This window comes from Tiliqua scincoides, chromosome 1 (genome assembly GCF_035046505.1).
Source record: "Tiliqua scincoides isolate rTilSci1 chromosome 1, rTilSci1.hap2, whole genome shotgun sequence".
In the NCBI taxonomy this organism is placed as follows: Eukaryota; Metazoa; Chordata; class Lepidosauria; order Squamata; family Scincidae; genus Tiliqua; species Tiliqua scincoides.
The window spans coordinates 310,319,624-310,337,329 of record NC_089821.1 but is presented as its reverse complement, the minus strand read 5'-3'; the positions used below and the strand labels follow the sequence as shown (position 1 = coordinate 310,337,329).

The 17,706-nt window shown below is 49.3% G+C and overlaps 1 protein-coding gene across 1 annotated transcript in view; it reads left to right on the top strand.

Moving 5' to 3' along the window:
• The first annotated feature begins 946 nt into the window (after positions 1-946).
• NID2 (nidogen 2) overlaps positions 947-17,706 on the top strand; it is a 60,061-nt gene continuing 43,301 nt past the window's right edge. The window contains 2 exon segments of the mRNA XM_066624359.1: positions 947-1,156; positions 10,032-10,337. Coding sequence (XP_066480456.1) covers positions 947-1,156; positions 10,032-10,337 — 516 coding nt within the window.

Sequence of the window (17,706 nt, the reverse complement as noted above, 5' to 3'; positions counted from 1 at the left end):
ACTCCAGGCCTGATTGGGAGGTGGGGTGGAGGGAAGAGAGGGGAAGAGCTTGTGAGGATGACCCCTCTCATCTGGATCAGTGCTTCTCAGCGTTTGCTGTGTCACTTCACACAGTCCATTTATTTGAAGTACCAACTGGTGATGACATCATTGCAATGATGTCATCACCAGTTACTTCCCGGTTGGGAGGCCAGATGCAACATGACAAACACCAGTAAGAGGCTCAGGGTGGACAGAAGGGCTTGTTTTTAAAAAGCATGCTTCGGAGCTCATTCTTGATGTCACTGCCAGGTGCAGGGCCTAGGAGAGGGGGGTAAAGAGGGTCATTTGTACCCAGGCCCAGGGGCAAAAAGGGGGCCCAGGAGCCAAAGCCCAGAAATGTCCTGGGATCTGACCTTTTCCTATCTACCCAGACTTGTTGCCTGCACAGGATGCTGGGGACACTACTGATGCCACCTGGGTGGGTAGACCTGGGCTCCAAAGACTTTTCCAGCTCCCCCCACCCTGTTTTTCCCCTCCCTGTCCCCGTTCTGCTTGCCCGTCACCTCCCCCTTTGCAAAGGGGCCCCAAAGAAACTTCCCCCCCCCCTGGAAAATTTCCTCTCGGAGGCCGTGGCCAGGTGGCAGAGGTCCAGGGTGCACGATCTTCAGTCCCACTGGTGGTACTTGAGGGCAGGGCAGGGCGCCGGCAGCGCGTGTCTGTGGAGGGGCTCCCCTTCAGAGGTGATCAGGGCTTGCGGGCAGGCTGCGCTGGGGCGTGGGAGCCCCACCCTGGAAGGAAGCGCCCCGCAGCCGTGCGGGGGGCCCCTAACGAGAGCCAGATGCGGCGGGAGGGCGTGGCCAGCGGCGGGGCGGGGCGGGCGCGGAGCAGCAGGGCCCGCCCAGGGCCAGCGCGGGGGCGCAGCGGAGCCTGGGCCGGCAGCAGCCCCGCCGTGGCCGCAGGAAGCATGCCGGGGTCGGCGCCGCTCGCCCTCCTCCTCCTGCCGCTGCTGCTGCTGCCCGGCCGCGGCGCCGCCCTGCCGCGCGCCCACCTCTTCCCCTTCGGGGCGCTGCGCGGGGACCGGGCGCTGCCCGACGGCGACGACGAGACCTCCGCGCCGCCGCTCGCCCTGCGCCGCCCGCTGCCCTTCTACGAGACCCGCTTCGGACGCCTCTACGTAAGTGCCGCTGCCGCGGGAGGGCCGGGAGGCGCCTCCGGGCGGACGCCCCGTCGGAGGAGCCCGAGCCCAGGCAGGTCTACTCGGAAGGAAGCCCCAGTGTAGTCAGGGGGTCTTACTCCCGGCTAAGTGTGCATAGGATGGTAGCCCGAGAGCCTAGGCATGTCTACTCGGAAGTAAGTCCCAGTGGAGACAATGAGCCTTACTCCTAGGTGAGTGCATAGGATTGCAGCCTGGGTCTTCTGGGGGGCATGTTCCAGATGCGCCCCCCCCCCACCGAGCCGGGCAGTCCCAGAGATGCAGCGGAAGGGGGCTGTGAGTTGTGGGCCGTCCGCTCCCGGGGCTGCAGCCCCCTTCGTGCTCTCTGGGGAGTCGGTCCTCTTCGAGGCAATGGAGTTTTCTTCCAAGAAGAAGGAAGTTCTTCTCAGTCACATCCAGTGGCATAGCTGGAGGGGGGCCAGAGCACTAAGTTTTGCAGGGAGCCTCACCACAGTTGCGAAGCGTTAGGTCTGTGCAAGCTCTGAAGGGGAGGGGCTGCCTGCACACCTCAGTGAAGCTCCCTGCAAAACCGAGTGCTTTGGCCCCCCTCCAGCTACACCACTGCCATTCTGGAGCTGTAAGGTAGAAGATTCTAGCACTGATCCACATTGTCTTCTCTTAAGGAGTGCAACAGGTTAGCAGCATGCTGTACTGTGGCTAAGTTTTAACGCACTATACGAATTTATTCTACTAATACAACCTTTATTAAAGGCAGTTTCCCAGATTAAAATGACACCAACTCCTCCTCTCCAGCCTGGGAACAAATCAGCTCTTCAGCCTCTCCCATGTTGTGGCTCACCAGATTTCACACGTTTGCTTCTCCATCCAACAGAGACGTTGCACACTAAGTAAATGGGCTTGTTTACAGTTCCACGCTGGAATTTAAGGATATCCTGTGAAGGGAACTGAAAGGGGCAAATGGAAACATCTCTTGCTCCCTTGATGATCGCTTTGTGTACCATTCTACTTCCAAGGAGCTCCGAGCAGTGTAAAAGGGGTGATTTTCACATGCTATTTTCACCGCGCACACACGCACCCTTAGGGAATCAGGGAGGCTGACATAAACCTAGGTTTCCCACTTCTAAAGCCAGCAGTCTAGTCCACTGTTTCACAACCCCTTTTACAAGTATCACCAGTCGTACTTCAAATGGTGTCTGGTGGTTCTTGCAGGACCCCAGATATCTGCTGCCTGGCTGTGAGACCAGGAACATGACACAACAAACAGCAAACAGCAGCAGGCTTCAAAGCATACTTTTTCTGTGCTCAAAAAAGCCCTCCTGTCCACCATGAGTCTCTTACTGGTGTTGGTCATGTCATGTCTCACCTCCCAACCCAGAAGTAACTGGTGATGCTGTCATCACCAGTTACTTCCAATAGGTGGACCATGTGAAGTGGTGCAGCAGAGGACAAATGTTGAGAAACACTGGTCTAGCCAGTTGTGCCACACTATCAAATAATGTACTGTCTATTATTGAACTTTGGAACTCACTGCAATAGGATGATAGATGTCACATAGTTCATGAGAGGGATTTTTTCATGTTCATAAGGAAATGGGATAGGAATATTAATGACCATGAACTAAGGAAATTTGGGATGCCCAGATCCTTAAGATCTAAGGATATAATACATACAGCATACAATAAAATGCTGATTCAGGTGCTGAAGTGAGTGTGCAATAAAATGAACTAAAATTCTTGTAGCAGCTTATGTGGGCTTCAGTGTCAGAAGCCTACATTGAACACACTACCAAAAGATGTTCAGGCTTTGATGTATTTCCAGTGGTGGGGCACCTACCAAAAACTTCCTCTCTGCACTCTGGCTAGTCAGTCTTAAATGGTGGGCACAAAGGCACCCACGTGATATCCTGCCTGTTTGAGACAAGCTATTCAGACCTGTTTCTTAAGGGATTTGGATGGCAAACAGCCCAAAGGTGAGAAATGAAGGGGGGGAAGGCAATGGCAAGATGTGGCTGCTTATTACCGAGTCAGACCCTATGTCCATCTTGCTGGAGGTGGGACCAGAGAAAAACCAGTTTCTGAGCCTTCAGCACACCCAGACAAACAGTATTCTTTCTTCTCAGTGACGAGTGCTAGAAACATGATTTTTTAAAAGTGGGGAAATTGAACCATTATTCTCACATGTTTAATGTACCATTCCTTTAAGGAGACTAGAGTGGGCTATATGGTTGTCCTCTCCCCTTTTATCCTTGCAACAGTCCTGTAAAGTAGATCAGGCTGAGGGTTGGTAGCCTGCCCAAACACCCAGTCATGGCTGTGACAAGGTTTGAACCTGGGCCTCCCTGTTTCAACTTATGGCCTTGATTTCCAGTAGGGCTCTCCAGTGAATGGAGAAAGTCATAGGGGACACTGATTGTTTCCCCCATATGAAGTGAGGCTATAAACTAGAATATGCTCCGAGGTGTTCCATGGCTGTGCATTGCCAAGAAAAATCTGTGTCTGATCTTCTCCGTGGGAATCCCTGTTCTAGATCTGCACAGCTGTTGAAATTCTGGGAGCCATCCAGACCCTCCTTCTTCATAGTCATATCCAAGGCCTGCAGAGTTTGGGGGCCAGTTCAGATGACTGAACAAACATTCGTTGGTTTGGTCTTGAACGTGACATCTGACTTCCTGAGCTGGTGCATTCCCCCTTTCTTCTTCCTCTGCTCACGTGTCAGGGGAATCGGCAAATTGGAATTGAAATTTAGCTTTACCTTTAGCTTAGCTTTACCGAAGCTTTACCTAAGTTAGCACCTAATCTAACCTGAGGGAGGGAATCTAAGGTCCAGCAAGTTGGGGCACAGGAGCTGGTGAGGGCAATAAAAATAAATACGCAAGTGTGTACATAGGTCTACTCTGAGCAGGAGCAGAGTCCTACTTGTGAGTAAGAGCCCAAGGGTCAGGCACTTGGGAAAATAAATAAAACAGAGGAGGATAAATTGGAAAGCAAGTTTTTCTACTTTGTTTAAATTAACCCAAGTTAAACTTAATCTAAGTTAGAACATAATCTAAAGGTTCAGTAAATTGGGACACAGGATCTAGGTGAGAGCATTAAATAAATAAATAAATAAATAAATAAATAAATAAATAAAAACTAGCTTGAGGTTAAAAAACAGTCCAGCCTAAGAACTGAATTAGGAGGGTAAGAACCTAGGAATGTGGGAACCTAACCAGTGTAGGGTTTTTAAGCACCCCTAAACAAACAAACAAACCAAAAAAAGCTCTGCGGTCAGACAGCTAGCAGCAGGGAGGGGGCTATCCAGTGTTTTGCATTGAGTGCCACATGTATGACTAAATGCCTCTGGGGCATAAGTCATGGGTGTGTCCTCTGTGCAAGGAGCTCCAGGGACTCAGGGAACGCATCTGCTCCCTTGAAGACTTGGTGGCTGACCTGGAGAAGCAGAGGCAGGCAGAGAAGGACTGTGGGGAGACTTCCGGGGACGATCAGGCTTCGTCCCAACCTCAGGCGTGCAGCTCCTCAGCTGCCCGGGTGGGAAGTCTCGGGGCTGGAGGACGTCATCCTGGAGAGGAGGGAAACAACCCCCTAGGGGGGACCCCTTCTCCAGGGGACGGGCCCATATCCGAATGCACTCAGGATACTCCTTGGCGGGAGGGGGGTTGGGGGCTTCTTGTAGTGGGGGATTCAATTATCAGAAACATAGAGAGGGGGGTTTGCGATGGATGTGAGGACCGCATGGCGACTTGCCTGCCTGGTGCGAAGGTTGCGGACATCACTTCTCGTCTAGACAGGCTGGTAGACAGTGCTGGGGAGGAGGTAGCGGTTGTGGTGCATGTCGGCACCAACGACGTGGGCAAGAGTAGCCGGGAGGTCCTGGAGGCCAGATTTAGGCTATTAGGTAGAAAGCTGAAAGCCAGGACCTCAAAGGTAGCGTTCTCTGAAGTGCTACCTGTTCCACGCGCAGGGCCAGCTAGGCAGGCGGAGATCAGGGGTCTCAATGCGTGGATGAGACGGTGGTGTAGGGAGGAGGGGTTTAGATTCGTTAGGCACTGGGGAACGTTTTGGGACAAGCGGGGCCTGTACAAGAGGGACAGGCTTCACTTGAACCAGAATGGAACCAGACTGCTGGCGCATAACATTAAAAAGGTGGCAGAGCACCTTTTACATACATAAGACCTTTATTGGCATAGATAATGAAAATACGAAACAACAACCAAACATTAAACATTCAGAATACACACACAATAAAATAAAACACTCGTAATCATCCAATACCCCCTCCCCCCATTCACCATAATATAGCGGAAGACCCAGAATTCCGTCCTACCAGAATCCCAGAAACAAAGTTGGCAACCTTGTCAAGAGAGTCAGTTTCCTCTATGGAAAGAAGAGTTTGTAATTTAAATGAATCCTCCCAGCCCTGCATTTTATTCAGCAGTGGAGCCAGATAGATCTTACGAAGGGTATCATGGAGTGGACAGTAAAAAAATATATGATGTAATGTCTCCACACAATTCCTGTCACAGGTACATCTTCTTTCTGAGTAGGGAATGCCACAAAACCTGCCCGCTAGCAGAGCTGATGGAAAGGCATTGCATCTTGCAAGGGAGAATGCTCTGCGAGCCTGTGGGCACTGCAGATGATAAAGGAAAGAAGCCGGCTTCCCAAAGCTGACTGGGATGTGCAGATGGAGAGGGGAGCAAATGGTGTTAGCTGCACAGAGTAGCTCTTGACGCTCAATATCGAGCAGAGCAGCTTTTAAACTGATCCCTGGGGGAAGGCCGACAGAAGCCGAGAGGCATCCGGTTCGGGACTCCTCATCCCTGTGGGACGAGGATGGGGAGGTTAGAGAACAACAAGGTGAAAGAGTAGGAGAAGAAATTGGGAATGGTAGCATGATGGGATGTGATAGATGGTTTGGCACAATGAGAGGATGCAGAGACAAAGGAACTAATAAGCAGTCCATCCTGGGACATTCCTGAAGTCTCCGAGCAAAGATGGGAGAACTAGAATGTTTGGTGACTAGGGAAAACATTGACGTAGTGGGCATAACAGAAACCTGGTGGAATGCGGAAAATCAGTGGGATACCGCAATCCTGGGCTATAAATTCTACAGGAGGGACAGGGAGGGGCGTGTTGGAGGTGGGGTGACCGTTTATGTTAAGGAAGGGATAGAATCCAGCAAAGTAGAGATTGTAGGTGGGTCCGACTCCACCAAAGAATCGCTGTGGATTAAATTACCAGGTTCGAGGAGCAATATAATACTGGGGGCGTACTATCGTCCTCCAGACCAGAAACCGGAAGGGGACCTTGAAATGAGGAAACAGTTCAGGGTGGTGTCAAGGAGGGACAGGGTTGTAATCATGGGGGACTTCAATTATCCTCACATCGAATGGGTCAATTGTGTTCTGGTTACGAAAAGGAGACCGAATTCCTTGACATGCTAAATGACTGTGCCTTAGAGCAGCTAGTCATGGAGCCCACAAGAGGACAGGTGACTCTGGATTTAATATTGTGCGGTGCACAGGACCTGGTTAGAGATGTCAGTGTTACTGAGCCATTGAGGAACAGTGATCATGCTGCGATCTGTTTTGACGTGCACGTCGGGGAAAGAATACCGGGCAAATCTGTCACAAAAACGCTTGACTTCTGATGAGCGGACTTTCCTCAAATGAGGAGGCTGGTTAGAAAGAAAGGGAAGGTAAAAAGAGTTCAGTCTCTCCAGAGTGCATGGAGGCTGCTTAAAACTACAGAGACCCAGCAGAAGTGTATACTGCAAACAAAGAAGGGCTCGACTAAGTCCAGGAGGGTGCCTGCATGGCTAATGAGCCAAGTTAGCGAGGCCGTAAAGGGCAAGGAAGCTTCCTTCCGTAAATGGAAGTCTTGCCCTCATGAGGAGAATAAAAAGGAACATAAACTGTGGCAAAAGAAATGTAAGAAGGTGATATGAGAGGTCAAGAGAAACTATGAGGAACACATGACCAGCAGCATTAAGGGGAATAATAAAAGCTTCTTCAAATATGTTAGAAGCAGGAAACCCGCCAGAGAAGCAGTTGGCCCTCTGGATGGTGAGGGAGGAAAAGGGGAGATAAAAGGAGACTTAGAGATGGCAGAGAAATTAAATGAATTCTTTGCATCTGTCTTCACGGCAGAAGACCTCGGGCAGATACCGCTGCCTGAACGGCCCCTCCTGACCGAGGAGTTAAGTCAGATAGAGGTTAAAAGAGAAGATGTTTCAGACCTCATTGATAAATTAAAGATCAATAAGTCACCAGGCCCTGATGGCATCCACCCAAGAGTTATTAAGGAATTGAAGAATGAAGTTGCAGATCTCTTGACTAAGGTATGCAACTTGTCCCTCAAAACGGCCACGGTGCCAGAAGATTGGAGGATAGCAGATGTCACACCAATTTTTAAAAAGAGAAAGAGGGGGGCCCGGGAAACTATAGGTGGGTCAGCCTAACATCCATACCGGGTAAGATGGTGGAATGCCTCATCAAAGATAGGATCTCAAAACACATAGACGAACAGGCCTTGCTGAGGGAGAGTCAGCATGGCTTCTGTAAGGGTAAGTCTTGGCTCATGAACCTTTTAGAATTCTTTGGAAAGGAATTCCCTTTGTACTACCTTCAACCCATGTACATCTGGTTCCTGTACCCATATCTTTATTCAATTAAAAAAAAATAGAATTCTTTGGAAAGATCAACAGGCATGTGGATGAGGAGGAAACCGGGAACATTACATATCTGGACTTTCAGAAGGCGTTTGACACGGTCCCTCACCAAAGGCTACTGAAAAAAACTCCACAGTCAGGGAATTAGAGGACAGGTCCTCTCATGGATTGAGAACTGGTTGAAGGCCAGGAAACCGAGAGTGGGTGTCAATGGGCAATTTTCACAATGGAGAGAGGTGAAAAGCGGTGTGCCCCAAGGATCTGTCCTGGGACCAGTGCTCTTCAACCTCTTCATAAATGACCTGGAGACAGGGTTGAGCAGTGAGGTGGCTAAGTTTGCCGATGACACCAAACTTTTCTGAGTGGTGAAGACCAGAAGTGATTGTGAGGAGCTCCAGAAGAATCTCTCCAGACTGGCAGAATGGGCAGCAAAATGGCAGATGTGTTTCAATGTCAGTAAGTGTAAAGTCATGCACATTGGGGCAAAGAATCAAAACTTTAGATATAGGCTGGTGGGTTCTGATCTGTCTGTGACAGATCAGGAGAGAGATCTTGGGGTGGTCGTGGACAAGTCGATGAAAGTCAACCCAATGTGCGGCGGCAGTAAAGAAGGCCAATTTTATGCTTGGGAGCATTAGAAAAGGCATTGAGAACAAAACAGTTAATATTACTCGTATAATGCCGTTGTACAAATCTATGGTAAGGCCACACCTAGAGTATTGTGTCCAGTTCTTGTTGCCGCATCTCAAAAAGGATATAGCGGAAATGAAAAAGGTGCAAAAGAGGGCAACTAAGATGATTAGGGGGTGGGGCACCTTCCTTATGAGGAAAGGCTACGGCGTTTGGGCCTCTTCAGCCTAGAAAAGAGGCGCCTGAGGGGGGACATGATTGAGACATACAAAATTATGCATGGGAAGGATAAAGTGGATAGAGAGATGCTCTTTGCACTCTCACATAACACCAGAACCAGGGGACATTCACTACAATTGAGTGTTGGGAGAGTTAGGACAGACAAAAGAAACTATTTCTTTACTCAGTGTGTGGTCTATGGAACTCCTTGCCACAGGATGTGATGATGGCATCTGGCCTGGATGCCTTTAAAAGGGGTTTGGAGAAGTTTCTGGAGGAAAAATCCATTGTGGGTTACAAGCAGATGCAAGGGAGAGCACCAGGATGCAAGTCTCTTGTTATCTGGTGTGCTCCCTGGGGCATTTGGTGGGGCCACTGTGAGATACAGGAAGCTGGACTAGATGGGCCTATGGCCTGATCCAGTGGGGCGGTTCTTATGTTCTTAAACTACAATTCCCAGGAGGCCTTGCAGGTCTCTTGTTATCTGGTGTGCTCCCTGGGGCATTTGGTGGGCCACTGTGAGATACAGGAAGCTGGACTAGATGGGCCTATGGCCTGATCCAGTGGGGCTGTTCTTATGTTAAAGCACAAAACATTTATTGAGGAGCTAGAGAAATAAATATTGAATGGACAAGGGCAAGAGATGTGAACGAGGCATGGATCAAAAATGGGCAAGGAAAAGAGGGTTGTTGGTGAAATGTGCAAAGCGGTTGAAAGTCAACCACAGTGTGGTTGAGGAATTCCTTTATCCTGGTTACTCTACTCCTGATTCAGGAGTCTGATCTCTACACTCACACAGTGGGTGGTGAAACCAGTCTGCTTTCAGGGGTGGACTGGGACTACACTCTTTGACACACTTGTGTGTGATAAAAAAACTTAGAATTGATGATGTCATAGGCTCACCCATTTGGATGGTTTATGACCACCTGGGCATCCTTTCTTGCCCTTTGACCTGGTCAGGTGGGATGGGATGTCCAATTGGCTGGGACTTTCTGTTCTTGGTGAAACCTGATGAGAAGACAGCACATGCCTGTCTACTTGGCCATAGTGAGTTTTCTGTTATGGTACTGACTTCAAAGGGTGTCAAGGCGGAAGCATCCCAGGACCGCGGCTACTGAAGCAGAATGACCCAGCAGGCTTTTTAAGATGCTGAGGATCACAGAAACCTGGGGGGGGGAGGGGAATAGGGAGATCCAAAACGGGAAAATATGCAAAGTTAGGGGAAAATTGGAAATATTCAGTATGATAATGTTTCCACCCAACCAATTAATGGGTCATGTAATTCCTCCATATCCAGGCAGCTGTGCTTGCTGGTGGATCTCTTTTGCTTACTAGATGTTGAATTGTCTCCCTGCAGGTTGGGACCAATGGGATCATTTCCACCCAGGACTTCCCCAGAGAGACCCAATATGTGGATTATGATTTGCCCACAGATTTCCCAGCGATTGCTCCCTTCCTATCAGACATTGACACCAGTGGTGGGAGGGGCAAGATCTATTACCGCCTGGACGATTCCGTAGAGGTGCTGGATCGGGCTGTCCAGCTAGTCCAGACTGGATTTCCCAGTGCTACCAACTTTGCCCCAAGCCAAGCTTTCGTTGCTACCTGGGAGAATGTGGGGGCCTATGAAGAAGTGACCCAGAACTCGGAGCCGTCTAAACAGGTAAGACGAGGCTTTCAGTGGCGTCTGTCTTGTCCTGATTTATTTTTCTGATATGTCAAACAAGTAAACTCCAGCACCAGGATTAGCTCATCCATTAGGCAAAGTGATGCAAGTTGGGTGGTGGATTTGGGGTGCCCTTCACCTCCAGCCTGCTGCAGATGCAACCTGTGCTGACCTGCTTTCTGCCTGCTAAAAGTGAACAGAAAGTGAATAATCTGCCTCCTTGCTGCTAGTCTGAATTCTTCAGACATGGAAATACAGGACTTCCGGTTTGATTTACGGGGACTGTGCAAATAAAGGTGCTGTTTCGTTTGAGCCATCCCTTTAAATCAAATGTGGAAGTTCTGCAGTCGAAGCCCACAGTTGAAGAAACTCCATGAGGAGCAACTGCTTTTTAAAAAAAGAATCCTGCAGAGGCAGCAAACTTGAGGCCGCATTCTGGGTTGCACCACTGCTGACCAGCACGCCAGAGCCAATGGCTAGACCAGTGGTGTTCAAATTGGTGAGTTGTGACCCACCACTGAAACTTAAAAGGGTCACTTTCCTCTTAAGGCAGTGGTTCTCAAACATTTTCAGCCTGCTGCTCCCCTGGTCCCTGTGGTCATTGGTCACGGCTCCCCTTTGTTTTGATTTGATTTATACTCCGCCTTTCTCCCCAAACCAAGGCACCCAAGGCGGCTTACATAACTCCACTTCAGTTACCTCCAAAATTGGGATGAAGGTGTTATAATTATACAAACAACCATAGAGAAAGTGAATTTGAAGGCGCCAGGGAACCAAAAACTAGAGAAGCCAAATCTGCAGCGGAGCTGCTAGCAGCCTAGGTTTGTTAGTAGCAAACCTGGAGGATTTTGGAAAGGGACTTTTTTGTTTCTTGTAAGGGGGGGGGAAGTGAAGAAATTTGCTGGGGGAGGAAAAGACTTTGTTTTCAGTGATTCTGCTTATTGGGAGTAAGACTCATTGAACACAATGGAACTTGCTTCTGAATAGACATGCATAGGATTGTGATGCTAGGGATTGTTTATCTTATAGCAGCAGTCAATTTCATGGCTTTTCTTATGTAGTGTTGCATTAATGAAAAGCTGTAGCTGCTACAGTGTAGCAGGCTCCATGTTCCCTTCTGTGCAGTGCTTTATGTTTCAGGCAGCAACTGTTACCCTGCACATGCTGGATCTTGTCTGATCTCGGAAGCTAAGCAGGGTCAGGCCTGGTTAGTACTTGGATGGGAGACTGCCTGGGAATACCGGGTGCTGTAGGCTTATACCATAGTCTTTCCAGACTGAAGGTTGCCAACCATTTTTTATGTTTCAGAAGTCTTTGCAGTTTTTGGTGCCTGCAACTCTGACCCCTCTCAGGACAGGCCCACTGGAGTGGTTGATTTGAATTTTCAGAAAAGTTGTGACTTTTTTGTTAACTGTTTCAACTTCAACTTGTTTTGGTGGGTGGATGAGTTTTCCCCCCTAAACTAGTATTCATATGTCCGTGGGAAATGGTCTGTTTCTGATTTTCTGTGGTTCCTGGAAAGGCGGCACCAATGAAATTCCTGGGATGGGATGGGCATGCATTTTTTTTCTGATTTTAATTTTTATTGATCTACCCACATGGAATAAAACCCTGCCTTTCAGTATGTTAGGGAGAAGGATTCCAGTCTTGCCATCTCCCTGCTGTTTTGTTTTTTTTTAAATACAGGGGACTCCTCCACTGGCTGCCTGAAGTGGTCCAGAATGGAAGGACTGTACTGTGCCTGGCTTTAAGGCTGCCTTCCTAACACACCCACAGACCTCACTGGGTTTTCCTTCCTTCCAGATAAAGATGCATAAGATTCTCTGTTAGTTTGCCCCATTAGTCTGCAGGTTTCTTGAATTCAAAAATTTATACCTTCCCCCTCCCAATTTGGAGGCACTCCAGACAATTAGCAGTATTATTGACAACTGTCATAAAACATAGTTAACCCCTCAAGTGTACATAGTATCTGTCTCATCACCTTTGATTGAGTCAGACCTTTGGTGTGTCTAAGTTGGTGCTGTCTGGCAGTGCTGCCCCTAAGTTGTGGCCTGAGACCTTTCGAGTCGCACTGCCTGTGATTCTGTCGCCTGGGGCTTCAGCGAGTGAGTCAGGGCCTACAACGGGGTTGTGTCAACTGTACCACTGCTGTTTTCTTTGATGGTGTCATTTTGAAGAGAAGGAGGAAATCAAAGAAAAACTGACAAACCCAGATGCTTGGCCGTGTTGCTTTGCTGCAGTGAAAACCATAGAGCCTCTTATAGTTCGTTGAAGACAATTGTAGCAGCAGCTTTCATGGGTGAGAATCCACTTAATTAGATGTCGGAAACATTACTCTCAGTCACTAGATGATATACATAAAAATACACAGACGCACAAGTGGAGTTGGCAACCATGGCCCCCAAATCTGAAGAATCGGGATGCACTTTGGTCAAGTTCTTTCCAGCCCCTCTTTCCCTTCTTCTGCATTAGCTTTTCACTGCAACCACTGCTGGATGGATGACATGAAACATCTCACTCACTGCTGGCCCGAGATTGCCCTCTATTCACACTGAATTCCTCCTTCACTGGTCCCCCCATTTCTGGGGTTTCATTGCCATCCCCTTCAGTGGCAAATGAAGAAGTAGCTTCCATGCTGTGGTAGGAGGTGGCTCAGAGTCTAGAAGCTTCTACGTTAATAAGAGACATGCAAGAATCTGTGACCATTTGCATGTAAGGTGTGTGTGCTTCCGTACCTCTGAGCTTGGATCCTTAACTGTCAAGTTTTTGCCAACCCCCTAGACCAGGGGTCTCCAAACTTTTCAGTACAAGGGCCACATCGAACATTTTACATATTTTTGTGGGCTGGGAAAAAAATGTTATGAATGAATGAAATTTAAATGAATGTCCACATTTTATTTGGACCTTCTTGTTATTAGCATGAATGAGAAATCTGCCAATTGCAAAGAAATAATGCCATGCTTAAACTGAGAAGTGATATGAGTACAAATAGCAAACATTAGCAAATACTCAGACAAAAAGAAAATTGCTGTGTGCTGGATAAAATCTTGGGGGGTGAACCAGATGTGGCCCCCTGACCGCAGTTTGGAGAACCATGCCCTTAGACCACCCCCTTTCACCTCTCCAGCATTTGACCCTGGGTTGGAGCCCTGCCCTCTCTGAGGGAGTTGTAAATAGCCCAGAATGTCCTGGGAGGAGATATGAATGGATGGAATTGAGAGCCTTTCTTGGGGGTTGGCCAGCAATTGGTCAGTGTTTGCTGTGGTAGACATATTGTACCATGTGTGTGGGGGATGTTGGTTTTGGCTCCCATACTCAAGTGTTTGGGGATGCACACTGTGCCGACTGCCTCGCATTCCCATGTTTCCCAGTCTGTCTGCAAATAACCTTCTTTGCTCTAGAAGCCCTTCACATGAATCCCCAGTGTGTGGAACTTCTCTGCAGCTCCTGGACGGGAAGATAAATCCACCCTGCCCCTTGCACAGGAGGCCTTTCATCTCTTCTTCAGATGCGTCACTGAAAACAGATGGGGGGGGACTGGGCTGAGTGAAGCCCAGGATGTCCATCTCTTCCTCACAATTTAGTACTTCCCTGTAGCAAAGGTTGGTGGTCCTTGGGGCCCTGTAAAAAGCAATTCTGAGATGGGAAAAGGACAGGGAGCTCTGTTTTGGGTAGACCTTGAACACTCCTGAGGTCCTCATCTGCCAGGGATCTGGGCAATCTCTGGGCTTGCTAGAGATGTGTCAGCCTCACTGTTATGGTTGTCAGAACTTGTATGAGCCCTTAAGGGCCTGATGAAGCTAGAGGTGAGGTGGCCACAGCTCCCCCCCCCATCCCATTCCTTTGGTCCTTCGATCTTCACTACCACTGGCAGGAAAGCACAGGTGGACTCCTGCTCACTACTGAAGTTAGCAGAGGAGGGTTTGATGGGGCTGTCAGCCCATGGTGGAGCACATGCTTTATAGGCGGAAGATCCCAGATTTAGCTCCAGAAATCTCTTCCTTTGGTTGTAAGCAGCCCAGCCCTGAGTTTGGTCCTAGTCACCGTTTTGCTGGAATGCTTGGCAACGGTGAGGGGGTGGAATGTGCCCTCGGTGCCTCTTGACAAGCATTGTGCACTCAGAGCAACTTGGGAACAAGCATCTGTCTGACCTTTGCAACTGCCCTTTGACCCTTGGCCCCACCACGCTCTGATCCACTGCTTTCCCCATTGAAATCTCCAAGTCAATTGTAGTCCTGATCTTGCCCAGCTTTTATTTTTTGTGAAACCTCAGTTGTTCATTAACAAAGGGCAGGATCTCCAGAGCAAGGACCCTTGAAACCCGTGAGAGAATTCCCCCACACTTCCCGTTCGTTGCAATAGGGCTTATGCAAAAGAACCCTCCCAACCAATTGCAGCATAAAATGTTGGCCCTTTCCTGTAGGAGAAAATCCCCTTAACGATCATGGCTGAGGGCCAAGTGCTTTCCCCCTGTGCCCCCACTTTGTTCAGGTTTTTAACTGCGTGTGTTTCCTTCCCAGATCTGCCCACCCAACCCCAAACCAAATAAGTTTTGTTTGCAGAGTTCAACTGTCCTCTCTGGGGCTCAGCCCTGGATGTCGACATGTGTGCATGTGTGTTGTTTGACAACAAGCTTGCCTTTATATCTGGCCTGGCTGACAAGTGCCTGCAGTCCGAAAATGGCTTGGAAACGCTGAAACTGTCATCCCCGCCCTGTCTCTGCTTACTGCTGGTCAAGGCATATGGAGAGCTTTCTTTCCATGACTTTCGATATGCTGGTCACACTGGGAAAGGGCTGCTAACGGATCTCTGTCTGAAGTCTTTTTGAAGTTTCCCAGGAAGGGCTGCAGCTCAATGCTGGAGTGCACATATAGCATGCCCCGGGCTTGGTTCCCCACTGTCCTCAGCAAAAGGACCTTGGGAATGGCCCTGCTGGACGCGTGGAGACCAACCATGTCTGCAAAACTGGGCTAAATGAACTCTTACGCTGAGTTCTAGTGACACGCTAGTGTCATGGGGTTGGTGGTCAGGCACTTGCTTTGCGTGGAGAAGGTCCCCGGTTTAATCCCTGGCAACAGCTCCAGATAGGAGAGGGAAAAACAGAGAAGATAGAGCATAGATAGAGCCTCTGCCAGTCAGTGTGGACAGTACTGAGCTAGAGGGACTGGTGAGTAGGTGGCAGCCGTGGATGTCTGTGACCAGCTGACCCTCAGCTAGCTGGGCATTTGGGCTGAGAGCCTTGACCTCTGCCACCCAAGAACGCTTGGACTTGCAACCTCCATGTTTGCAGAAATGAGCATTGCGCTGCTCAAGGCTTGCTTGGCTTGGGTGGAGGCAGAAGGGAAAATTGTAAATGATCTTGCCTGGTTCCCAACAGAGGGGGTAATCATAAAACGGAACAGAGGATTGTTTCTCTTGTCGCTGGCAAAAGAAGAGACAGGATTCTGAGCCAGGAAGATTAGATGGGGGGGGGGGGAAGAGGAAAGATGATACTAGCCAGGGATGTTTTATAGCTTCTTGAGCAATCGGTCCCTGGAGAAGGAGCAGGAGAAAGGAGTGTGCTCTTTTGAGTGGGTAATCATGTAAACCTTACCATCTAAGTGGAACTATGTGCCACAAACACCACACAATGCCCTTGTAATGCTGATGGAGGAAGGGATGCATGCAGGGTTGTGTGCTCTGTGGATGCACAGCCCACATGTAAGTAAAGTCTTCAGAATACGTCCTCTGAATATACCCAGCTTCCAGGATTTTTTTAAAAAAAGGGCGCAGTCCTATCCTGCGCTGGAACAGGCAAGTGCTTGCGCTGTATCTAGCACTTGAGGTGCTAGATCACACCTCCTGAGGTGGCACAAGTCCAAGGAGAGAGGAGTGACTTGAAGCCGCTCCATTCTGCCTGGGAATGGGGGTTGGGATCCGGCATAACTGCCAGATCCCAGCCCCGCCTTCTGCTCCCAACCCGTCTGCCCCCAGGGCCGTCCACTGCTCGCCCTCCCCCTGCCCAGGAATGCTTCCCTCCCTCCTCCTCCCTGCCTCCCCCACACCTACCTTTCGTCCTTGTGTTGGCTCACCCGCACGGACTCACTCAGCCTCACGCAGCCTTCTTGAAGCGCCGGCCTGGCTTCCTCCCGAGGAGGCGCAAACGTGTCTTATGGCATGTTTGCAACCCTCCCAGGTCGGCCCAAGGGACGGACTGGCATAGGGCACAGTGTGGATTACGCCCTAAGTTTCTAGTGCTTAAGCATGGGGAAAGCATGTCAGATACGGCCCCTGAGAATTTCAGTTTCCATATGCAGTGGGTGAACCATGTTTACTGAAAGCTCTAAAGCCAGGCAGACGTATGTATTACTGATGTAGTCCACAGCAAGGAGTCAGTGTCCTTCCGCATGTCTAGCATAATTAGGATAAATACTACAAAATAGTATGAATGGCAGATGATGTGAAAAAGGTGGCAGCAGCAAAATTGAGAAATGTGTGAAGGTTGCATAATTCATCTTTTCATGTCAGTGCAGAATTTTCGTATTTTTTCCTTTTTGCGCACGTCAAACGGTTTCATATATATATTTAATAATACATCTAATATTGCCAGGAGCTGTTAGAAATAACATGGGCCCAGCCCTCCCAGGCTTATAATACAACAGTACAGGTGTGCTCTAGTATCAGCAGATTCAGTTCACTGTAGCCCTCTCCCTTCCTCCACCCAGTACCTTTGTTTTTGTTCTTAGCGGTGGCTCCGAGCAAGCATGTCTCTTCCTTTAGGGTTCTCTCTTATCTGCAGTTTCCGTTATCTGTGGGAGGGGGCCTGGAACGTATCCCCCGTGGATATGAGGGGATGTGCAACAAGGTGCAACAGGAAGGTGAGTAAAAGGGAAGGAGAATCCGTTGGTCTAGACCAGGGTGAACAGATGCGTCTTACCAGGGATGGGAACTTGAATAAGGTGGCTTGAATTTGAGTCGTGAAAGTGCACATTTCTGCTGACTTGTGGACTCATGAGTTGCACGCGTGAAAGACTCAGAAAAACATTCGAGTCAGGGACCTCCTGACTTGGCACTTGTCCCCACGCATGCAGACTCCAGTCCTCCTCTGTCTGGGTGTGCTTGCTTACTGTTTTTTCGTTGTGAAAAACCTCATGGGGCCGTCATTCAGACCGGGAAAGCAGCAGGGAGTTCCATCCATGAGGCAGGGAAGGGTTAATGCTTTCCTCTCGCAATGAATGGTGGGGGGGTGCTCCCTGGTGTGCTCCCTGGTGTATCTGGTGTGCTCCCTGGGGCATTTGGTGGGCCGCTGTGAGATACAGGAAGCTGGACTAGATGGGCCTATGGCCTGATCCAGTGGGGCTGTTCTTATGTTCTTAACTACAATTCC